This window comes from Ascidia mentula, chromosome 1, assembly GCF_947561715.1.
Source record: "Ascidia mentula chromosome 1, kaAscMent1.1, whole genome shotgun sequence".
Classification (NCBI taxonomy): Eukaryota; Metazoa; Chordata; class Ascidiacea; order Phlebobranchia; family Ascidiidae; genus Ascidia; species Ascidia mentula.
The window spans coordinates 21,750,669-21,773,970 of record NC_138566.1 but is presented as its reverse complement, the minus strand read 5'-3'; the positions used below and the strand labels follow the sequence as shown (position 1 = coordinate 21,773,970).

Sequence of the window (23,302 nt, the reverse complement as noted above, 5' to 3'; positions counted from 1 at the left end):
TGCGAAAGCATTTTTGCGCATTTACACTACAAGTTTCTACTCTACTTTCTGGAAAAGACTCCACTAACTCGCTCGTTTGCTCAGACTTAAAAAGCACTGTTCGCCTTTTTTCGACTGGCCTGCTGCCTATCATCGACGATTGTGAGGCATTAGGACAACGCCTCCTAAATGTGATTGGCGGAACAACTTCAAGGTAGGAGATGCGTGCTCATATAGAAGAGAATACCCTTCTCTCTTTTATGTTTCGATGCGCAACAAGGAAAGTGGTGCAACCACGTGGCGTGGAAGAACCATCGAAAAAATCTTCCAAAAACTTTTGTGGCACCATTCCAACAGGGTTATTGTTGGTCATTTGAAATCCCAAACAGGACGTGTGTCATAAACCTCAAGTGTTACGACATAGGTTGCGTTTGTAAAGTTTCAAAATCGACTGAGTGTGAAAACCCTTGCATAAGTCACAACAGAATAACAGTAATGCACTAAATGAAACGCACCGTTTACAAGTAGTTAATTTACAAAGTAGTAACAACAATTAGTTGCTTAGGTAAACCTTATTATTTTATGTAAATTTCAGATTCAAACTGCATTTCTATAATCTGCCAAGTAAGAAAAGTTGGTCTAAAATTCATAACCTGCAAACTTTTGCAGCAAGATAAATGTTTCCTTCCACTTCGAAAAAAGCATACGTCTACTATATACGTTACAAGATCTACGCAAGTTAAACAAACGCATTTACAACATCTAACATATTTGCACAATGTTTAAACAAACTGTACAATATTTCCATACTATTCAGAATGTCTTCCAAAATATTATTATTATTGTTAAGCTTTTCAGCATAATAACCCTTTCCACGCAATTTAGCTCGCCGCAAAATGAATTAACTTAACATAATCCAACTGCAGTAACACCATAGTATACTCTATGGTAGCGCAACGGCTCCTCCTGATTGTCTCCGTCACGCATGAATTCGAGGAGATTAAATGCGACTTTTTGCATGCGAAGAGATAGGAAACTCACATATAAATTGGAATTACTTAAAACGTGGATCGAGTTTCGAGCTGTATGGTTAGTACCATATTGATTCCAATAATTAAAAATATTAAATACTTCCTACCCTTCTTTCACGATGTTTTGTCAAACAGTAAACATAAATCTAGTGACGTAATCATGACGTCATTTTATAGGCAGAATTATGGTTATAATGTCTCCAATGCCTTTTTAGGTGTTGTGATTTTCATGCAAGATTCAATTCTTAACCAGCGGTACCTGCAATTATACAAACAATTTACATCATCCAAAGGACGAAATGCTTTGGGGCTTCTTGCCCTGATATGTAATGTTTGTAAAACTGGTAAAGTTAAGTAGCCTAACACAAGCAAAAATATTTTTAAAAACTTGAAGATTATACATACAAATTTATGTAATATGATATGTTTCATAATCACCTACAGCTTTTTCTATGTGAGTAAGTTTGTTACATTGATGTAATCTTGTGTGTATTTGCCATACATAAACATCTTTTAGGTTGTTGTTTACAAACTTGACAGTGTGGAGAAACAAATTAGATAAAAAAGGAATACAAAATGTGCCTATTAACTTAGATTCAAAAATGTCTTTTTCAAAGCTTTGGGTTTCTCTGATGCTAGCATGGCATGAGTATTTCCTTTGCAATTGTACATAAACTTTCTGTGTGGTGATTGGTTTTACTAGACAGGAGTTAGTCATACATTTTGATTTGGAATTTATTACCATGCACCAACTTACAAAAATGTAATATTTGAACACATTAAATGTTTTCACCAGCGACAGAATTTAAATGATATAAACATCTTGCTTCTTTCACCTGAGAATCCTGAAGATTGTCTGAATTTTTTTAGTTCTATCTTGTTCTGACAAAATAGTATGTGATAATTTGGACATACAAATTTAGTCAAGGAAGACAGGTTAAGTAGAGTTTTACTTAAACTGCAAAAAGCGAACTTGTGACAAACCCTACATAAATGTTATATCAAGATGTAAGATACATGCAAAAATTGATTAGCAGCACATTTATAAATGTCTGAAGACCCAGAATAACCAGAAAAAAATAAAACTATAGTCTACTTATAGCAGGCTACGTTATTTTGCCTTGAAATGTCTTTCTAAAACAAACAAAGCGGTTTTACCAATATCAGTACTCACAACCACCGTATGATTACGTCAGCACAGGTATGCTGAAGTACACATAACAACAAAAACAAATGTAAAGAGGCATACTTAGCTTTTTAATTCCATTTGGACACGGCCTTTCAAAAATTCTTCGGAAAAACGATGTTTTTTTTCAAAAAAGGAAATAATTTATTTATTATTTTCTTACCCATTCGAATTATAACTCATTTTAACACATAGAAAATTCGTTTTAAAACTCCACTCACGTTTCAAGTAGGCTGATTCGAACTTGTTTGCGCGTTCACGTTTCCTATCTCTTCGTATGCCATAAGTCGCATTTGATCTCCTGGAAATCATGCGTGACGGAGTTTCTGCAAGAGAATAAAAAAAAAAGAAAAAAAGGAGCCGTTGCGCTACCATGCTGTGGTAACATATTACACAAAACCAAACAAATGATAGTCGGCGAGGCAGTAAGAAACAGTGCCCCTCATATAACAAACTAACCCAAGTTTGGTTTGTTCAATGAAGCGGAGTCAGGGAAACAGGACTTGTTTCAATCGAGCAAATACGCGTTACTCATCATCATGTCAGGACGAACAAAGGCAGTTTAGATCAGCTCTCTCTACTTTTGGATATACGTGAATAGTAGATTTGTATCGCGACACAAATTCAAGGTGAGAAGGTGGATAAACTGTTATATAGTGTTTCTTACGGTAACCCCATGGCGAGTGCTGAACAGCCGGCTGGCCTTTCGTATGCCGCCGTTGCCGCCACTAATGTGGAAATAATAGAAGACGATTCATTTATGATCGACCGTGATGGTGAGGTTGAGGCGCGATTTAATCCCGGGCTGAACCGGGAGGCAATTTATGCCCTCCTCAAAGAAGTCAAGTTCGCTATTAGCAACATACATGGCTTAATTCTCCTCCCGAATGGGAAAGTGATGTTTTATACGCCCAACGCAACACAAGCAAAAAAATTGGCAAAGATGTTCACAGATTCCTCGTCGGTGGTCTACGCTAGAACGAGTGGTCATAAGCTATGTTCCTCCAAAAGTAAAACAAGAGCCAATCCAGATCCTGTTAAGCCAATATGCTTTAGTGTCACGTGGTTGGCGGCAATGGCAAGAGAGCCTTCGTTATGAAAAAGTCAGTCCTAAAAGGCCACCAAATACCACGTGATCTCAAACTTGGATCGCACCTCGTATATTTCACCCGTCGCAACCACCTCACTGCGACCACTAGAAGGCAGACGACCATAACAAGCCTGACTGCCACACCTTGGCAGCAAAAAAAGGTACCAACACCAAAGATAGAGATACAAACATAGAGCAGATGGAACAAAAACCCAACGCTACAGAAGACTTGCCCAAGCCCAAGTCCGACAAGGTCGACCACCAGGAACACCACCATACAATTACAGAGCATGCAGAAGAAAACACCTCTGAGACTCCAGAAGAAGACCAATCTTCCACGACCCATATTGGGGAGCGGTCCTCTTCAGATGATCAACAAGAACACTTCACTTCATCAGACGAGTATTCATCTGACTCTACTATGCATGAGTCACAATATACCCCACCCACGTCAGCGATTACATCATAATCGATACCCAAACCAAATCTCCCAGAACACCCGTCGACAACCACCATGATAAAGCAACAAGACATCTCATCCACTTCCACCCCATACAAGCCTTATGAGAGTAAGAAATGCAAGAAGAGCGATTCCCCAGTCCAACAATAAACCAAGTGCTGCCGCACCATTTTCCTGACAACCAACACATGTTCTGGTGCCGGTGTCAGAAGATACTCAAGAAGTGTGCATGCGGAAATTTTACCAACCAAGATACCTACAATGGTACACGATGCACGGAATCCACGTGCAATCGGCTCCAACTCCGATGTACATGTGGAAGGAAACAGTACAGTCGCGGCTGAACACGCAATCAACAAACAAACACCCCCAATTCTTACAATAAGTTGTTTGATCACAGACATTGTATTATGGTGGTGTGAGGGGAAAACCTGTAGGTTGTTTATCAATAATTTTTGGTAAAAGTAAGGCCTATACAGCCAGGTAAAACGTTGCGGTAAAGATACAGCGAAATGGCCTGCAATATTGAAAAAGTGGACATACAGATGAGCAATAATTTCACCAATTATTGTCGTGTTCACAGCGCCCGATACCAACACAAAATCTCTAAAGATCCTTAACCATACATATATTCAGAAAAAGCAAACCTTTACCACATCTTGATTTTCTTTGAATTGATGCAACCCAAAGAGTACCTTTTTAACATTTATAGTTCCGTATCCGGATAAATAGCTTTCCCTTGTGCGAAGTTTTATAACGCGCATGTTGAGAATATTTACGAAAGAAAATGCTGTTTTGCTGTTGTGAGTTGATTTGCCGAAGGTGATGCAAGTTTTACTGAAACTGCATTGAAAGTCAAATTAAATTAAATCCGTGGCAAATATAAACCACGATGGCGGGATTTGGAGAGGACTTATTCAACGTATTTGACGAGGAGCCAAACTCGGCAAAATCCAAAGGCGGTTCAAAGTAAGAACTGAGAACATATAGGTCCATGGCCTATATTGACTAGTGGAAACAATTGTGTATTTTATTAACTATTTCTCGTTAGATCAAAAAACAAACGAAGTGGAAATGCAGAAATATTCATCCCAGATGAAAAGAAGAAAAAGGTGGAAATTAATGAAAACTCAGAAAAGGGTGAGCTCAAGTTTGTAGCATGGCAATAATAATAATATATTATTTGTTTTATTACTGTGTTTATACAATTTTCAAGTTCCTGTGGATGTACCTTTGCCATTTGAAACTGCCGGCAATGACGAACCAGAAGATTACTCAAGGTAGTATATTGCAATGTAATTTTTTCATACTGTTTGCATGTGCGATTTATTGTGCTATATTGTTTCATACTGCAGCTTTGCACCAGCATTGCAATAAACATAAGGTTGCTTATGTTTTGCTTGTAACATTACATAGTAAAGAAATATATGAACCTTTTTTTGAAAAAAAAATTATTTGTTGTAACTTTTAAATGCATTTTTTTTTATTTAGTCTACTAGAATCACTTCCAAAAGTGGAGACCAAAACATTGGGTGCACTGATTACTGGTTGTTCCCATGAAGTTGCATTTATATCTGGAACGGAAGTTTCCCATCTGAGACCGAGAGAAGGGAAAGCCGCAAAGGAGTACAAGTTCATTCTCGATCCATTCCAGCAGGAGGCGCTGATGTGCTTGGACAGCAATCAGTCGGTTTTGGTTTCAGCTCACACGTCAGCTGGGAAAACAGTTGTAGCTGAGTATGATCATTTTTTTTGCCTTTTACATTGTTTTTCAAAGTTTTAAATTGTTTTTCAGTATTCCTTTATTGGTACACAGAATTGAGGGAATACTATTCATTTATAACTTGGTTGTTTTGTTGTTTCAAAATTGATATTCATAAACATTTGTTGTTTTAAGTAAAATAGTGCATGAATAACAGAAGGAATAGACAAAAGGAGTTTTTCTTGCAGCAAGGGCTTTTTTCTCATTATAGGTATGCCATTGCGATGTCTCTCCGTGATAAGCAGAGAGTTATTTATACAACCCCAATCAAAGCCTTGAGCAACCAAAAATATCGCGATCTGTATGAGGAATTTTCTGATGTTGGTTTAATGACTGGAGATGTTACAATCAATCCCACAGCATCATGCCTTGTCATGACGACTGAGGTAATAAATGAACCAATAGATTGATTTGCATTGACTTTTACAAAATGGTGAATATGTAGATCTGACTGAATCACTGCCAATTTGGTAGATCCAATGAAGTTAATTTTATGTGAACTAGTTGATAATGACAACTTTTATCCTGCTTAAAGTAAAGAGTCTGTAAACATAACATAGGGTAAAAAATTTATGGGCGTTTATTTTGATTTTAATCTAGTGGTACATGAAACCAAATTTATTGAGAAACCGTGGTCTTGTGGAATGTTAAAGAACCTTTTTCCTGACTGTTTATTTGTTGAATTTATTCACCCAAATGCATTGTACCTTTATCTCATTGCAGATTCTCCGCAGTATGTTATATCGAGGATCAGAAGTTATGCGTGAAGTGGCCTGGGTAGTTTTTGACGAAATTCACTACATGAGGAACAAGGAACGTGGAGTGGTATGGGAGGAGACAATCATTCTGCTTCCCGACAATGTTCGTTATGTTTTTTTGTCTGCCACCATACCCAATGCAAGACAATTTGCATCTTGGGTCTGCCATCTACACAAGCAACCCTGTCATGTGGTTTACACGGACTATAGACCAGTGCCATTGGAACATTACATATTTCCTACTGGTGGTGATGGCCTGCATTTAGTTGTGGACGAGAGTGTGAGTTGTTGGCCATTTTTTTCAGATCAAACAGTATATTTCCATTTCAGTATGTTTTTTGTAGGGTTCTTTCAGAGAGGACAACTTTAATACTGCAATGTCAGTGCTTCGAGATGCCGGTGACAATGCAAAAAGTGATTTTAACAGAAGAGGAAGGAAAGGTGGCCAACAGGTAAAAATCATGTGCAACTTGCTGAACTAAAATCTCAGTGGGTAAATTTGTCCAACTACACAAATTGTATTTCTACAATTTGATTTAGGGCAAGAGTGCTTGTGTGCAAATTGTGGAGCTGATTTTGGAGAGAAAATTTCTTCCTGCCATTGTGTTTTCGTTCAGCAAAAAAGAATGTGAATTTTATGCCAAGCAAGTCTTTCGCATGGAATTCAACACAGGTAATTACCATTCTGAATTCAAAGAGGAGTTACAAAGTGTTAAACTGCTAGTTTTTTTTTCCTTGTGCATATTAACTTGGTAATTATAAGTATGTATGTTTTTTAACCAACATCCCATGCCGGTGCATTACTCTATAAAAATTGTCACTTATTTCATTGTGACAAACATTTAATTACAAAAGCATGACATGTTTCAAAATATTGTGACAATTTCTCAATTTATTTGTGTGGTGAACACTTCAGCTGATGAGAGAAAACTGGTGCAGACAGTGTTCGATAATGCGATGGCCTCCCTCTCTGAAGAAGATCGCAAACTTCCTCAGGTGGAGGCAAGTCTTCCATTTCTTCTGAATGGGATCGGGATCCATCACGGAGGTCTGCTTCCCATACTTAAGGAAACTATCGAAATTCTCTTCTCTGAAGGCTTAATTAAGGTAATAAATTTATTTTGCTTGAATTGTACCAATAACTCAAAAGTCAATGTTTCTTCTTAGGTGCTTTTTGCAACAGAAACATTTTCAATGGGTGTCAACATGCCTGCCCACACAGTTGTGTTCACAAGCATTCGAAAGTTTGATGGGAAAGATTTTAGATGGGTATGTTCTTTTATTTGTCCATATTTCAAATAGCTGAAAAGCACAAAATTCCATGCACATAAAACCAGATATGGAGCAAATAGAACATACACTTATTTTCTGAACTTGTTTTCCTGAAAATTTCAAAAACATATCTAGAGCTCCAAAAGGAGCAAAAGACGATCACACCAGTATGAGATCTTTATTAAAGAAATAATAATTTCGCCTATTGGCATCTTTAGTTTCTGTCTGAAAACAGAATAGCAATAAAAATTAATTAAAAAAACACAACAAAAACAAAATAACTCAACGGTAGGTCCACTTTCGGGTCTGCCACGACAAAAAAACGATAAAAACTGTTTTCTGCAACATGCCACTGTGGCAGCAAGAGAAGCGACGAGAGACTGCACTAAAGGTGTAATTTCAAAAACATTAACCCTAGGCATAGTTTAACATAGTAAAAAAATCCCCAATCTGCTAATAGAAGGACATTTTACAAATCAATTACTGTATTATCATGTGCAGATAACTGGTGGGGAGTATATTCAAATGAGTGGAAGAGCCGGGAGAAGAGGAATGGATGAGAAAGGAATTGTGATCATGGTCGTGGATGAAAAACTTTCTCCCAGTGTGGGCAAGGCACTCGTTAAGGTTTGTGGCAAGTTTTATACATCGGATAGCCTCAAATAAACTGTTGAGCTTGTAACCTACTAATAAGTAAACAGTAGTAGAAGGAAAAAGTAAGATTATGAGGGTTGCTGCTATGGGTGGAGGTGGAAGGTTTAAGTTCTTTCATTATTAATTTCATCTTGGTTCCTAATGTTACAGTTACAGGTGATTTGGACTGTCAACCTTTTTTATTGTTTAACTAACTTAATTTGGAGCCCAAGCCAGAAGAAGGTTTACATATTTTTGTCCATGAATTGAGAAATTGACCTCCTATTGATCTAATATTTCTGTACAGTCAAATCTAATGTATAAACAACATTGCTTTATTGGGACAGCTAGCATTCATAATATTACAGGGATCACCAGACCCTCTTGACTCTGCCTTCCGCCTAACATATAACATGGTGCTAAACCTTCTCCGCGTGGAAGAAATCAATCCAGAGTACATGCTTGAAAAGTCATTCTATCAGTTCCAACACTATACTGCCATTCCAGAGAAGATGGAAAGTATGTGTTCAGCAGTTTGTGTTAACTGAAAAATTTCAATGGTTATGGTTATGAAAGCTTTTTATATATGTGTGTATTTGGTGAGCAAATCGTTTGAAAGGGTGGCCTGCAGCTGGAGGGAGTTTACATATAAATTGTGACACTAGATGGTGCAATGTTTTAACAAAATCTGTGATAAAACACAACTACCTGTAGTGCAGGGTCTGCATCCTTTCCATAGCTGCGGACCAAAGTTAAATTTAAAATGTATTAGAAGGCGATACTGTTTTTTCCACTATTAATACCATTCTCTTTGCTGTTTAAATGTCATTAAACCTTGTGGATACATCACTGAGCGAGTCACAGTAACTGCTAATTATAAAAAGGTTGTACACTATAGGTAGCCAACCCCTGCTATAGTAGTTCCTGCGCTGGATTTAACTGTGGTCTGTGTTACAGAGGTTTCAAGTTTGGAGAAACAGTATACCGCCCTTAATATTATTGATGAGGAGGAATCAATGACATACTACCGCATCCGACAACAGCTCAAGAAACTGGCATTGCAGTTGGAGGAATTCATACACATGCCAAAGTACTGTTTGCCCTTCCTACAACCTGGAAGGCTTGTCAAGGTAAAACTACTTTTCTAATGTGTTTATTAACTGAAAATAGTTTGGTGAGCATTTTTGCCTTTTACAAATAAACTTGGCAAGTATTGGTAATAAATTAATCTACTGTTCTTTCAAAATCTTGACTAAATTCTTGTCAATCCATGAGTATTTATTTGTCTGTCAGTAATGCCTTCACCAAAGTGTCATTGTGAGTGGGGTTTCATTCATACAATAGAACTTGTATTACTCATGATTGGTTCATGATATAATGCCTACAACCATTTGACACACATGATTAGTTCTCTAAGCACTCAACTCCCTTACTTACCCCATCTAGGTACGTAATGGTGAACACGAGTTTGGTTGGGGTGTGGTGGTCAACTTCCAAAAGAAGCAACCAAAATCTGTTGGGAGGCTTCGTGTGGAGGAGGAACCGCCTCCGGAGTACGTGGTGGATGTTCTCCTCAATTGCGACAAAGACAGCATCCGTTCCTCATCAGCTCGCATCCCTCGTCCCGCTAAAGGCAACGACCGCCAGAACGAAATGGCGGTGGTACCGGTGTTGGTGCAGCTCATCAAAGCCATGAGCAGCATACGATTATTCCTTCCCAAGGACTTAAGGCCTTTGGACAATCGCCAGTCGCTGCTGCGTTCATTAGAGGCAAGTCTGTTAAAATTTCAAGGGCATTACGTTTGCAAAACCAGAACATTTTCGATCGCAGATTGCCACATCAAGTTTTACTGCAGAAATTGTAATGTACAATTCATTCACATTCGTTTGTACATATTGCTGTTTGACCATCATTTCAAACAGGAGCGAAGTTTTTGTATAGGTTTTGCCGAATATCAACCCGTTTTGTTCGTTACACAATGAATAAATACGTTTCTTAAAGCACCCAGTCTGTATGTCCACGTCGTGCAATAAAACCATCATTATTTATAGGAGGTCCACAGGCGCTTTCCCGATGGCTTACCCCTGCTTGACCCGGTTGAAGACATGTGTATTAAAGATGAACGGCTTAAGTCAGTCGTACGCAAGACGGAGGCGTTTGAACGACGTATGTACAAACACCCCCTGCACAGCAGCAACCAAGCTAAGGAGATATACGAGATGTGCGAGAAGAAAACGAAGGTGATTTTTGTTGTTTGTTAAGTTTAAGAGCAGATTCTTCAAAAACTGTTGCTAAATTCATATGAGGCAAAAAATATATTTCAAAAAAGGGTGGCTGTAACCTCTGTGCAATTTTCTGTAACGATTTGATTCTTTATAATTGACACCTGCTGTAATACGTTAAATCCATCAAGGCGAAAAAATAGCTAAGGTATAAAAATATAGGTCACTTGAATCCTGGTTCACCTGCAAAAATAGCAAGTGCTTTCATTAATAATACGTTCGGTTTAACACACATTGTGACGTCATAAACTTCATGTATCACGTGACGTTTTCAGCTCGGCACCGACGTCAAGGAAGCAAAGCGGGAGCTGAAAAAATCGAGGACAATCTTACAAATGGATGAACTTAAGTGCAGAAAACGGGTATTGAGACGTCTCGACTACGCTACCGCCTCCGACGTCATCGAGACCAAAGGTACGTCCAACGTCATCAAGACTTGGTCTGACGTCATCGAGAAGATACGTGCAGTTGGTGGGTGCAAACATACTAAATACTTTTATTGTTTACTGTTTTGCAGGAAGGGTTGCTTGCGAAATCAGCGCCGCAGACGAACTTCTGTTGACAGAGATGGTTTTCAACGGGGTCTTCAACTCCCTCACCTCCGCCCAATGTTGCGCTCTGCTCAGTTGCTTTGTCTTCGACGAAAAAGTAACTTCTCTAGCTCTGTGCATCTATACATAGACTAAGAAATGGCAGAGCATTAAAACTGCCAAACTCCCAGCTGACTAAAGTACTGAGTCAGTCAGCACTGTATAAACACTGTATGCTTGAAACAATGCACCGTTATGTCGTTTGTTAGTTTCCTAGCTATTGCTTTTCTGTTGGGAAAAAGGCGAATGTATTTCATTCAGTTCACGCTGTTGTTTACTTTTAGTCAAAGAGCGTCCCAAAACTAAGTGAGGATCTCGCTAGTCCCCTGCGCCAAATGCACGAAGCTGCCCGGAGGATAGCCAAGGTAAATTTCTTTTTGTACCCTTTTCTGTTATATTCACCCCTGCGAAAGTTTTTGTCATACTGCGGGAAATAATTCACCAGCTGGGACACTGACCTAGGCAGAACTCCCCCCAACCACTGATTGGTAAATCATTTATTACCGGTCCATACAAAAAGAACAAACTTATCAGGATGCGCCACGTCACTTAGTCCAGTCACCAATATTGTGCTAAAATTGACATTTTTCGGCAAAACTTGGTCTTGAGAGTATGGTCATAGTTTCGGTAATTTATCCGTCGTGCCTTAATTGACAATGTATCCGTGGAAATTGTGCCAACATTGAATTGGTCTGCAGTGAAAAAGGTTGGAGACCTCTGCTGTATACCATTGGTTCTTAAACTATCTATGTGGTTATAAAACCATTAGGATCATTATAATACTCTATCAGAATTGGGGTAACAGTTTATGATTTTAAAGAATTGCTCCATGAAGGCAAAAGGTTAAGAATCACTATCTTAGACTTACGTACTTGCTGTTAACTCAGGTCTCCATCGAAGCGAAGTTACCCATGGATGAAGAGGAATACGTCCAGTCGTTCAAGACCATGCTGATGGACGTCGTATATATGTGGTGCAACGGATCCACTTTCTCCCAGATCGCCGAAATAACCGACACTTTCGAAGGTAAGTGTGTCAAGCGGACATCATTCGGGAACTTAATTCTAATATCTGCTTACTAAATGTATTGGAGGTACGTTCTATGCTGTTTTCCAGCAATTGCCCAAATTATGGAAGAATTTCTCCATATGTTAGCGAAACTGAGATTACTTGGTGCAGAGTGTTTCCAACTTGTAGCATTTCGGTGGTCTGTACGTTTGTCTGAAAACCTAATTGGTCGAAACTCTGTGTGTAGAAGCGTAGGCGTCGGGTTCTGTGATGACCAGTATAACCTCTTGAACATAATTGTGCTAATATTGTCTGTAGTTTTGTTTTTCTATGTAAGTTCCAGTAATTTGTAGTAAGTAAGTTTTGTTTTGTATTTCTATGTAAATAAGTTTGCGAAACTTGTATTTCTGTGTAACTTACATAGTAATAGAAATCGTATTACGTTGCGCGATCGACTGCCAGCCAGGGGAAACCTTGGTTTAAACAGATCCAAATTAGTTTAATACTCTTAAACATATTCTTTTCAGTCAATTATTTTTCCCTTTCATACAGGAAGCATCATACGTTGCATGCGACGACTCGAGGAGCTTCTTCGTGAAATGTGCCACGCCGCCAAAGCCATCGGCAACACCCAGTTGGAGAACAAATTCGCTGAAGGAATTCGTCTCATCAAAAGAGATATCGTTTTCGCCGCCAGCCTTTATCTATGATTCGCGTTTCACCTTTTTTCGCTTCGCTTTTAGATATTTCTCGAATAAAAGAACAGGTCAAGATGGCTGTTTATTTTTTAAGGGAAGTCCTTTGTACCCGTGTTTTGCAGGATTGGTCATGGCGGTTTAAATACACTGCAAAAAAACACAACTCAAACATTGTGGAATCAGCTTGGATTTGCATCGCAATGGTTAATGTGAGATTTCGCAGTATGGGATATTTTGAAATTGGTCCCACCACAATGAAACAAGTTGCCACAAATAAAAAGGGAATAGTTTTAACAAAGGCTTAGTTGAACAAAGTGTGCAGTAGGTTTTTTGAAAATTATGCAACAACCATTTACTGGCAGAAGCGACTTATTTTGTTCAAAATGTCAGAATAAAGCAAAATATTTCAGCATTGAAATAAAATTTGTGATTTATAGTTCGTGCTGTGCACTATAAATTTTTAGTGCCCAAAATTTAATAGATGTCCTCAGGATGACCCAAAATCAAAAATGTAAAAACTGATGAATAGCAAAACGGACTGAAATATTCGGAATTTTAATAAGAAAGACTGTGCTTGCTCATTTTCATACCCACTGCAACTACCCCACGAGCCCCTTACGAGTCCGCAAACCCCAGGCTGGAAAAAAGCACAATCGCAGAAAATACGTCACAGTCCATTGCATACACATGAACCAATACAAATTCAACCGCATTTCAACCAACGTAATGGTCGACAATCACGATCCTTCAAAAGCTTTTTGCCGAGAACTGTTACTCTCAACCTCTTCCAACAGCAGTGCCTCTGACAACTTGTACACATTCGCATCGTATTTCATGACGACCGGTACGCCAACGTGCGGGCGAACGCGCCGCGGGTATCGACAGTTAGCTGACCACGACGACATCTGAGAATAGTAAAAGTACTCGCTCTGTACCATGACCGCCATCTCAATAAGCGAAATTGCGTCGTCGTAAAACCACCCGCACTTTTCCATACAAGCGCCGAAACGGTTTTTGACAAACGTTGCAAGGTCAAAGGAAGGACCCCGAAATCTTTGGTCGAGTCTCTGCAGTTGGAGAAGTACCTTGCGCCCAAAGTTTGCGATCGAGGGTGGCGTTGCGATATAGATGTTGATCTGCTTACTAAATCTAGCCTCAAACTTCTTAAGGTCTCTGTACACTGCCCGGGCAACGTGCCTGGCCGTGACATTTCTGTACAACTTGCACATCGTCAAGTTCTTCGTGCAGTGCGAATTCCAGTCGCTGTTGTAACGCCAATGCATTCCGACGTACTTTTCACCACCAAACAATTCTCCGACGTATTTTTCAGCCACGTCCATGACAGCAATTGGAAGGTTAACCACCGACCCCACGACAGCGTGATTTAAAGAACATTCGTCCACCTCGGCGGGGTTTTTGACGTCCGCTGGTATTTCTGTAAACGTTTTACCCTTGATCCAAAACCGCGTTGCCTCGTAAATACCGTACATCAATGCACACGATTTAGTTGAATTAAACACGGATTTCATTTCTGCAGCTGACAGGTGAGAGCCACGAATTACGGCATCCGTTTGACTTGGAAGGTTGTATCCTGATTCAGGAACCATTCCAGCGTCTTCCAACATGTGCCTGTAATCTACAGCTTTAGGAACGACGCCCTGTAAACAGAAGTATTACCAGCATGTAAACCATTGATCGATAAAATATGATAATTTGGAAGGGTTATTTCAGTCCGATACAACATGTTATAGGTCACACGTTAGCAAAGAAATATAGATAAAATCATCCAGGGCATCTTTTGGGGTTTATGTATACGCAATAAGTCGATAGCTGCAAAGTGTGCATTGCATAATGCGATGTGGTGTGCAATACTTGTGCAATGTTGCCAATATGTCATTACATCACTATGGTTATGGTTTGCCATGGACGGGTGTTACAAGTCCAATACATTGCTTTTAACTATAATTTAGCGATAACTGGCATAGTTAAGTTAGGAGTGGCAGTAAGGCATTGACACTTAAACTGTAAACCTGCTCTTTTGAAAGCTGCAAGAGCGATTGAACAAATGTGATCTATTTGTAAAAACAGAGCCGGCAAAGTCACGAACAAAGAACAAATAAACGCACAAGTTCTTCCGAAAAAAATTGCAACGACCGAAACGTCGACCAAGTAAATTATTTTTTCAGAAGAGCCTGTTGTGCATTTATTGAACATTACACCTGGCAGAGCGTCGGCAATTAATTGTTTAAATAATTAACAAGAACAAAAAATTATATGAACAGCAATTGACTTTTGTTGATAAAAGGTTGTGATTTTACTTGGAACGTGACGTCAAACTTGCCGTTGCAGACGTTCCGAAAGGATTCCAGCGAAATACATGAAACAAACTCGCATATCCTTTCCACCACAAGTCTGTGGTGTGGCGGAATAACTTCGTGACTATACAAGAAGTGGGTGTGAAAATTTGGCACCACCAACGTCCTGTAAATAAGGTTTCCTTTATATATGCAAAACTTGTGTCAATTGAAGTGTTAGGATTTTCTGCTTTCAGGACAATTGGTTTGAGCACGTGGTTGTCCAGCATCTTTAACACATGCTGCGCCACTGTTGTTTAAAATTTTTTTAAAAAAGGACCCCAAAACCAAGTGCTTGCTTTTCGTATTTTATGTTTGCAGACAATTGTACATAACATGCCACAATACACATAGGCGGGCCAAAAAATCTGATTCATAGTGTCTTAAATTTTAGCACCTATATTGATATATCAAATCTTCGCCGGGTTCCTGTTTGAGTATGATTGATTTCAAACAAGCTGTTGTTAAAAAATGACGTTCAAGGCAACTAAAAAACAAACCTGTTCAAATGAATGGCGGCTGCCACTGCTTTGTAGAGCTGAGCAAGTTGATTGTTCGGTCCATAAAGCAAGCCCGGATATAGAAATACATTTGGGTCCAAGACAAATTGCGCCTTGGACATTTGAGACCAATTCGGGGCGGCCTTCCAAAGGGTACAATTTTCAATTATTTCTTCGACTTGTTTCGCTGCCGGCCTCAATCTTTTTAAAACCTCACCTGCGGTCTGATCAATTCCCCTTTTTCCATATCTTTCTAACGACGAAACATAAACTAGGACAAAAACCGTGACAGCCAAAAACAGAAACTTAACCTTGTGTAACCGATCCAAGTTCGGTCGTAACATTTTCTGTTCAACTGCCAAGGTAAACTTTGCCGTCTGACAATCGTACCGCTGTAGGAAGAGCCATTAACTGCTATAACCAACAAGGAAAATTCAGGTAGGATCACTGAACGCAACGAGGCGAAAAGGCGCCTTGAAATTATTGGGGCAATAAAGAATTACTTCTTGGTTACGCCCCAGTGAAAGCAACATGTGCTTCTTAAACCTGTTTTTGAGGACGGTGTCCCGACAGCAGATGTCAGTTTTACAATCTAGAGGACATTCATTGAGTATGTGTCATCGTTTTTACATTTCCGGGTAATTTTTTTTGAGTGTTTCGTCGTTTTGACCGCCTGTACACTTTCAGTTGTTGCATACACAACAAGTAAGGCCAATGAACTCTTTGCCAATATACGTGAGTTGCGAGTTTTTGGTGGTTAAAACTTCGCATATTTTCTTTTCAATTAACCAACAGGGATATTTCAAGAACCTAGAAAAACTGCAATACCCCTGCACAAACCGCACAAGAAACAAACAACACAAAAATTGGACGTCGTTTATTCAATGCCGATCCAAGTTAAAAAGATCTGCTGTGCGGAGACATTAAGAAATGTCCCACTGTAAAAACTGATGACGCCGACATTTTCCTTGGTGTCGCGAGGCAGTATTTGAGAAAAAACAAGGTTGACTTGGGCAAATAACAGCCTTGCCACCGACAACGACGCCTTTGTCTTCGACCCAACAAAGGACAAGTTTTAAATGTAGGAAAATACCACAACAATGTCATTTGAGAGGTTTAAGACCAAGTTTCGCGCGAAGGGCGTTCGCCTCTTTGATTTCCATGCTCTCGCCATCCTTCTGTTTCCTCGACTTCTTGCTCTTCTTCTTTGGTCTGCAAACAGTTTTATTGTAATCATTTTACTTGCAGGATTAAGTCGCGTGTGTAAAAATGCCAAGCGGTCAAACCGATGGTGGATTCGTTCCTTTTACGACCTCTGTTGGCATCTTTAAAATTTTTCTTTTAAATTAGCTAAGTTTTCTACGTCCACTTGGTCGTCGGTAGAAATGCATACACTGGGTGCTAAAAACTGTTCAACATCTTACTTCTCATCCTCGTCGTGATGTTTATGAGAGCGGTGCGGAGAACGGGGTCTTTCCCTTTCTCGAGAACGGTGACGTCGTGGTGGAGTCCGACTGAGCGTAAAATTTATCGTAAAAATTCAGAAGCAAAGCACGCCGACTCCAAACATAAGGGGACACAGTTTTTGTATGCGAAAGGTTCACGATTCAGGATTTCACAAATGCCGCGAAACGGGCTCAGGTTTGCCGCGAAATTTTCACCAACTAACAATAAGTTGCAAAAAGTGTTGTGATTAGTGATGCACTGAAACAGCATTTTTTTATTCGGCCGAAACCGAATATTCGGCAAAACTTGCCGAATAAACCGAAACTAATTTTAGTATCTATCTCTTCAAACGCAATAAATTTAAACAAAACATGTGCTGGATTGGTTCTAATCCTATCACACAGCCTTTTGTTGGCATTTAAAAAATAACCTCGACTGCTGTACCAACTGCTTAAAGTTGATTTTCATTATTTCGGTGACAATAAACAAATAAAACGAACACACTCGTGCAGTTTAAACAATGATTCTAATCTACACTAAACTTTGTGTATTAGTGTTACATGCAGAAAAAACCGAATAATTATAAAAACCTTAGTTTCGGCCGAATAAATTCGGCAAACCGAACTTTTGGTGCATCCCTAGTTTGATATGTTGTGTAAAATGTAAGAATCACACGCGGTTAAATGCAACCAATCCAAATAAGACCGTAATAAGCTGTTTTTCATTTATGACACCAATTGAGAACAAACAACGAAACTAAAAGTACGATGTAACTTGCAGCAACAAACACACAATACCTTCTTCTACGCCTTCTTGGAGATCTACTTCGTGATCTGCGTCTCCTTGGTGAGGGGGAACGACGGTGGCGCTCTCTCTCCCTGTGTGAGAATAAAGGGTTGCATAAAAGTGACAATGACCCCAATCTGTGGATTCGCTTTTTCGTGTGCAAACAATAAACAAAACAACCAAGACTTATGATTGTGAAAGCTTGGGAATATCAAGTTTTACTGTGGTTTTGCCATGTTATACCTGGGTGGGGAAGGACTTCTCGGTCGTCGAACAGGTGGAAGTTTTTCCTCAACGACCATGTCTTCTTCATCGCTAGATTCTCCCAGGTCATCCAAGTCATCATCTAAAGCGGAGATGCGAGGTTCCAATTGTTCGCTCTCTTCCATAATTTGCCGTTTCTTTACAAAAAATGCTCCACTTTTTTTAATTTTTTCTTGACAAAATTAAAGAAATGAGTGTTTGGATAACTTCTAACTCTTTGTGCCACAGCCTTTTTCTTGATAAACGTAAGCATAGAGAAAATCAACGTAATGCTTGTCTATAAAAGTTTAGGCAGATTAATTGATATTTTATAATTTTTTACCTCATTGTTCCACAATCATACTGTATGCATAGAAACTAAAAACTAAATCAAACCTGCACTCTTGGTAGAATTGTATCACATTCACGTTCCTCCCGAAGTAAATTGTCAACAAACTCATCAATATGGTCAATAACAAAACCTTAACACATTTAAAAATCTTATCGACTTTTTACTTTTAGTGTTTATGGTGAAAGTGATACATACTCCCATCCCGTTTTTGTCGCTTGATTTTTCTGAAATCATTTAGTAGCGGTTCCAGGTATTTGTAGCAGTCCAAGGAGGTACCTGTGAGACGCATATAGAAAGCACCAAGACAGCGGACGTATCTATGAACAACAGTATTATTGTTTTGTCAATATGACAAAGTTTTTCTGTGTGGCTTTCCACATCCATAAATAAGATTTACTGCGTGTATTAATTTTAGGCAGACATCGCCTACTAATCACAAACAGGAAATATGAAACACTTCGTATGTAATTAATCAATTCAATTATATATCTAATCTATATCTAATCTATCCAGGTAGTAGAAGGAACTGATGATGTATGTTTTAAAGAACTTATATGTCATAAAATCACATTGAATGATTTTGATAGCATTTACCACTACAATATGTGTGATATTGTGCTGCTAAATATGTATAAATAATGTATATACCTAATATTGCACCTTCATACAAAATAAATCAAAAATCTAGTTTGATAATTTTATAAATCTTCATTGTAGGGAGACATGCATACTTGAAATCCTCATTTCTGATGAATTCAACAATAATGTCCTTGTCAGGTTGAATCTGGAGCATTTTCAAGACAAGACACAAGAAAGGGCATGGCTTAATGTTGCCGCCGTAAACACCCCCAATGTACTTCAACTCCATTGCCTTGTCAACAAGTAACTCCGCTGTGCAGATGAAAGCAAGTTGTTGAGAAGGCAAAAGAGCATTTTAACGATTAAAATTAAATAACGACATAGAGTATTCAAAAAGAGGAAATGAAAAATATTTTGCAAAATAGTACAAAAACAAGTAGGCTATAGCTACCTGTCAACGCAAAGCATTCCTCCTTCCAGTAACGGCTGTCATATATCCGAGACCGAATTATCTTCTCTATTAAATATTGCGGGTTTGTTCCCTTTACAGTGTTGGCGTCTTTCACCGTACGGTTTGCCATTTTACACTTTTATGCTAAAGTCATTGACTGCCTTGCAATCAAGGCTGAATGGCTGCATAAACAAAATAAATCAGTAAATGTTGATCAAATCGCTGTTTTTATATTTCAACAAAATTTTGGAGACTAGTATTTTAACAGTTGGGTTATTTATTTTCATAATTAGTAGCTTTAGCACGGGGTCACGCTTGAAAACGTTTTGATATATGCCGGTGTAAATTTACGTAGCCAGCAGAGATGTAATATTACTTTAACAAGTTCTGCATGGAAAATATTTTTAGCATGAACTGTTTGGAATCTGATAACGTAAGGCAAATACGACTCCCATAACATTAAAATGAAACAATAAACGAATATGACATACGACATAAAAAGTTTTTACGTGCCGAAAATGTTTTTTTAATACTTAGGCCTATTAGCATGAATTCGAAAATTCGGGAGACACATAATGTTTCTGCATCTGTATAAACAAAATTCAAGACTAATACCAGTACCCAAAGCAGGAGTGAATGCGGCCTAGAGCAGACAGGTTATGGTTCATATGTGATAAACGAACGTTATACCTGAATGCAGCCCACACCTCACGGGAAAGAACCAGGTTTTGTGCGAGGGCATTTAAACTACCGTAGTCGACCTACAGCAAAGTCAGTGTTAGTGCAGTAGGGCTTATGTACCTATCCAAGGACAGGCATTAGATTAAAAATCAGATAGGTTCAGCATAACATTAAATAGTAACATTTACAATATGACGAAGTTTTTAACCTTTTCAAAAAGAGATGTAAATGACATCAATGAGTTTCAATACAGGCTAAATTTCAGACTATCTGATAAAATATATATTCTGCAGGCTATGTAGGCTATGCATGAATTTAGCATGACATATTCTGCAACCTAAAATTACTGGCTCATGCAATGCAAAAAAAACTTTTATTTATGGTCCTTGTTGATGCAAAAGCGGCAGAAACAGTTCCTCCTTTCCACACCATCAAACTGGACAGAAATTTACAATCTCACTTACGACATAAAAATGGTGCAATATTTGTTGTGTAACAATTTGCATTGCAACTAACGATGCAGTTTACTTAATGATATGTTGACATTGGCAATTTTAGGTTGTTCCGTTTAGTAAATATTCTAACTTAGTCGACCAAAGGTAAATTTAACAACATGAATGATGAATACGAGAAATACAGAGACTTCAATTCGAGATTCTGTGACAATCTGCCACGTATTGGAAGCATACCACAGGAAAACGCTATGCCAGGGGAAGACAAGCTGATCGCAGGGGTGAAGAAATATTCTAGAAGCAAACGCAGCAACGAAATTTGCCCAGATCCATCCCTCGCTGGCTGCTTTAAGTTATCCAAAAATCACACTGGTCGAGACCTCCTGTGCACACTTACTGAAATCGTAAACGACAGGAATAAATTTGTGATCGGAAATTACTTCTATTTCACTATGGGCGAAAATCCAAAGACACCAGCAATCGCCCTGCTTGCTAATCCCACCAAGCTACAACCAGGCAACGGAGTGATCTTCTCTAATGCTGCTGATAATTGTCAACCAAACTCGTGGAATTTTCTAATGAACTGGCTCACATGGACTAAGAGCAGCCAGTTTACCCGTTTCTTTAAAAAGTTTATGCAGGAGTCAATCGAGATCGAAGGGCCACCTCCCTTTACCGAAATCGCGACGCTGTTACTATTTGAAATAGCCAGACGGCGTGTGCGTGATGCGTACAATGATAACTCGCACAAACGGATGCTCGATGCGATTCCAGTGGCATCTTGCATCGCAATTTGTCTTGGCGAAGAAATCGACGACATACGGGAATGCAGGGACGTGTTCGGACACCGACGCCACAAAAAATATCCAAAGAAATGTCAGATCAGAGAAGACGCGGCAAGAGCGCTCTTAGAAAGGTTCGTTTGATTGTGTTGTAAAGTAGTTCTGAGGAATTTAGATTTTTTGCATTCTCGGCTGGGCTATATTTTCAATCTGGCTCGGCTCTACAGGCACCAGCTGCAATACTGTCTGTAGTTCCATAAACACTACTTTGCTGTTATAACTAATAATATCACAATCCTAAACCTGTGTTGTCAACTCTTTCAGAATCGATGGAGATACTGAATACCGCCAAATTATGGAGGATCTATTTTCCCCAGATATAAAAGACCTGAGATATTTGTTTGGAAATTTGGGCTTAGGTTTTCATTGTTCTTACAAACCAGCTTACGCACTGTGAATACCTGAGTTGTTTCAGGTACATTGCGATTTTACCGGGAATCTATCTACGAGTGATTGTGGTTTTCATATTTTTACAAGCTTTTATAAGCTGTTTGTTTCGTTTCTTAATCTGGAATGTGTTGTGCTTGTTTCATTTGTCGCAAATTTACTGTAGGGTTTGCAAATCTGTTTTTTCTTTTTGTGCTGACTTTTGTGCAGTGACAATATTTGAGTTATCCACTCGTTACTGGTTGATCTGGGCTTTTTTGCTGCATTGAATTTAACGTATTTTGTGTACATAAAGTCTTCATTTATTCAGAAATTGTAAATGAAATTGTGAGCGTTTGGTTGTTCATGTCTATTCATTTGTGTTTGCTTAACTGTTTAATACCGTATACTACAGCACAGTACATAAGTTCCAAGGCTTTATCAGCGCATGTATTTTGATTGCTCGTTGCGCCACAGGCACAAAAGAAAGCGTTCCCTAAACTTTCACCTATCGGAATTATATAGCTTGCGCCAATACGAGGACAATTGAAACAAAAGATGTGCCCAGAACGGACACGAGGAAAGCTGTAATAATAATCCATGACAAGTTGCGCCATCTGGGGCACGAACTAACGAGCGGGGTAAACCCCTATAGCTACATAACGCATGGGTGAGAATGTCATTTAAAGACTTTTTTGCAAGCACCTGAAGACAGGCTGATAACCTGTAACCTTATATCACTGAACGTACACTGAAAAACTTGCAGTAATGAGACTTGCACAGCACAGTTGCCAATTGCCAATTTTTTGCCCAAAGTGGTACACCGTACAAGTGGTCGCCTGCCTTTGTATTTTCAGAAATAAGGCTGCAACTGCTTAGTAGCACTGTAAACTATCCACATAAAAACATTATATTTGGATCTTTGGATTCGTGTTAGGTAGCAACCAGTAGCCGCATGAGACCTTTGGAGTAATTTCACTGTAATAGTAATCACAATGGTCAGTATAATGCAACAATGGATATACCACAAATTTGTCAAATTACTTGTTTTGCAGAGGTCAGACTTCTACATGCACAACAACTCTAATCCCTAACTTAGAATTTGTGTGTGGTCTGGGCCGTAACGACAAACTTCCGCAGGCCAAATTATTTTGTGGGACGCAAGTTCCACACCCCTGCTTTAGACAGTTTTATAGCGGAAACGGCTCACCCCTGACATAAAAACAAGTTTCCATTATACAACCAAGCCCTGGGCTATTATTAGATATTCCTTCAAACAGACTTACTCGACGTGAACAGATCCCTATCAACTTCCTTGGTTTTGCCGTAACACTGTATGCCATGAAAAGCAAGTACGCCAACACCCCAACACATGTGCCTTTTTTCGCGCGGTAATCAATACGCCTGTATAACATTGATTAATCATTCTAACTGTATGACGAAATTACATACGCCTTAATTATGAAGTATCTTATACACTTTTATTCCTTGAATTTTTGA

At 38.9% G+C, this 23,302-nt stretch overlaps 3 protein-coding genes across 3 annotated transcripts; 2 read left to right on the top strand and 1 right to left on the bottom strand.

Annotated features, from left to right (window-relative positions):
- Positions 1 to 4,525: 4,525 nt before the first annotated feature.
- LOC145893048 (exosome RNA helicase MTR4-like) lies at positions 4,526 to 12,805 on the top strand. Its single transcript, XM_082982049.1, has 20 exons — positions 4,526 to 4,715; positions 4,798 to 4,886; positions 4,963 to 5,026; positions 5,238 to 5,483; positions 5,720 to 5,894; positions 6,232 to 6,546; positions 6,611 to 6,718; positions 6,807 to 6,939; positions 7,183 to 7,373; positions 7,434 to 7,535; positions 8,040 to 8,165; positions 8,540 to 8,690; positions 9,129 to 9,301; positions 9,618 to 9,941; positions 10,224 to 10,412; positions 10,730 to 10,868; positions 10,972 to 11,102; positions 11,329 to 11,409; positions 11,932 to 12,070; positions 12,605 to 12,805. The coding sequence occupies exons 1-20, from the start codon at positions 4,639 to 4,641 to the stop codon at positions 12,760 to 12,762; spliced, it is 3,111 nt and encodes a 1,036-aa protein (XP_082838175.1). The 5' UTR covers positions 4,526 to 4,638; the 3' UTR covers positions 12,763 to 12,805.
- Positions 12,806 to 16,466: 3,661 nt separating this feature from the next.
- LOC145900250 (pre-mRNA-splicing factor 38A-like) lies at positions 16,467 to 19,639 on the bottom strand. Its single transcript, XM_082988846.1, has 8 exons — positions 19,462 to 19,639; positions 19,163 to 19,322; positions 18,627 to 18,748; positions 18,476 to 18,561; positions 18,080 to 18,237; positions 17,848 to 17,928; positions 17,029 to 17,118; positions 16,467 to 16,816 (listed from the first exon to the last, which is right to left on the bottom strand). Exons 1-8 carry the CDS (start codon positions 19,589 to 19,591, stop codon positions 16,708 to 16,710), a joined length of 936 nt encoding a protein of 311 aa, XP_082844972.1. The 5' UTR covers positions 19,592 to 19,639; the 3' UTR covers positions 16,467 to 16,707.
- Positions 19,640 to 20,705: 1,066 nt separating this feature from the next.
- On the top strand, positions 20,706 to 22,303 carry LOC145910305 (uncharacterized). Its single transcript, XM_082997381.1, has 2 exons — positions 20,706 to 21,510; positions 21,701 to 22,303. The coding sequence occupies exons 1-2, from the start codon at positions 20,756 to 20,758 to the stop codon at positions 21,831 to 21,833; spliced, it is 888 nt and encodes a 295-aa protein (XP_082853507.1). The 5' UTR covers positions 20,706 to 20,755; the 3' UTR covers positions 21,834 to 22,303.
- The last annotated feature ends 999 nt before the right edge of the window (positions 22,304 to 23,302 follow it).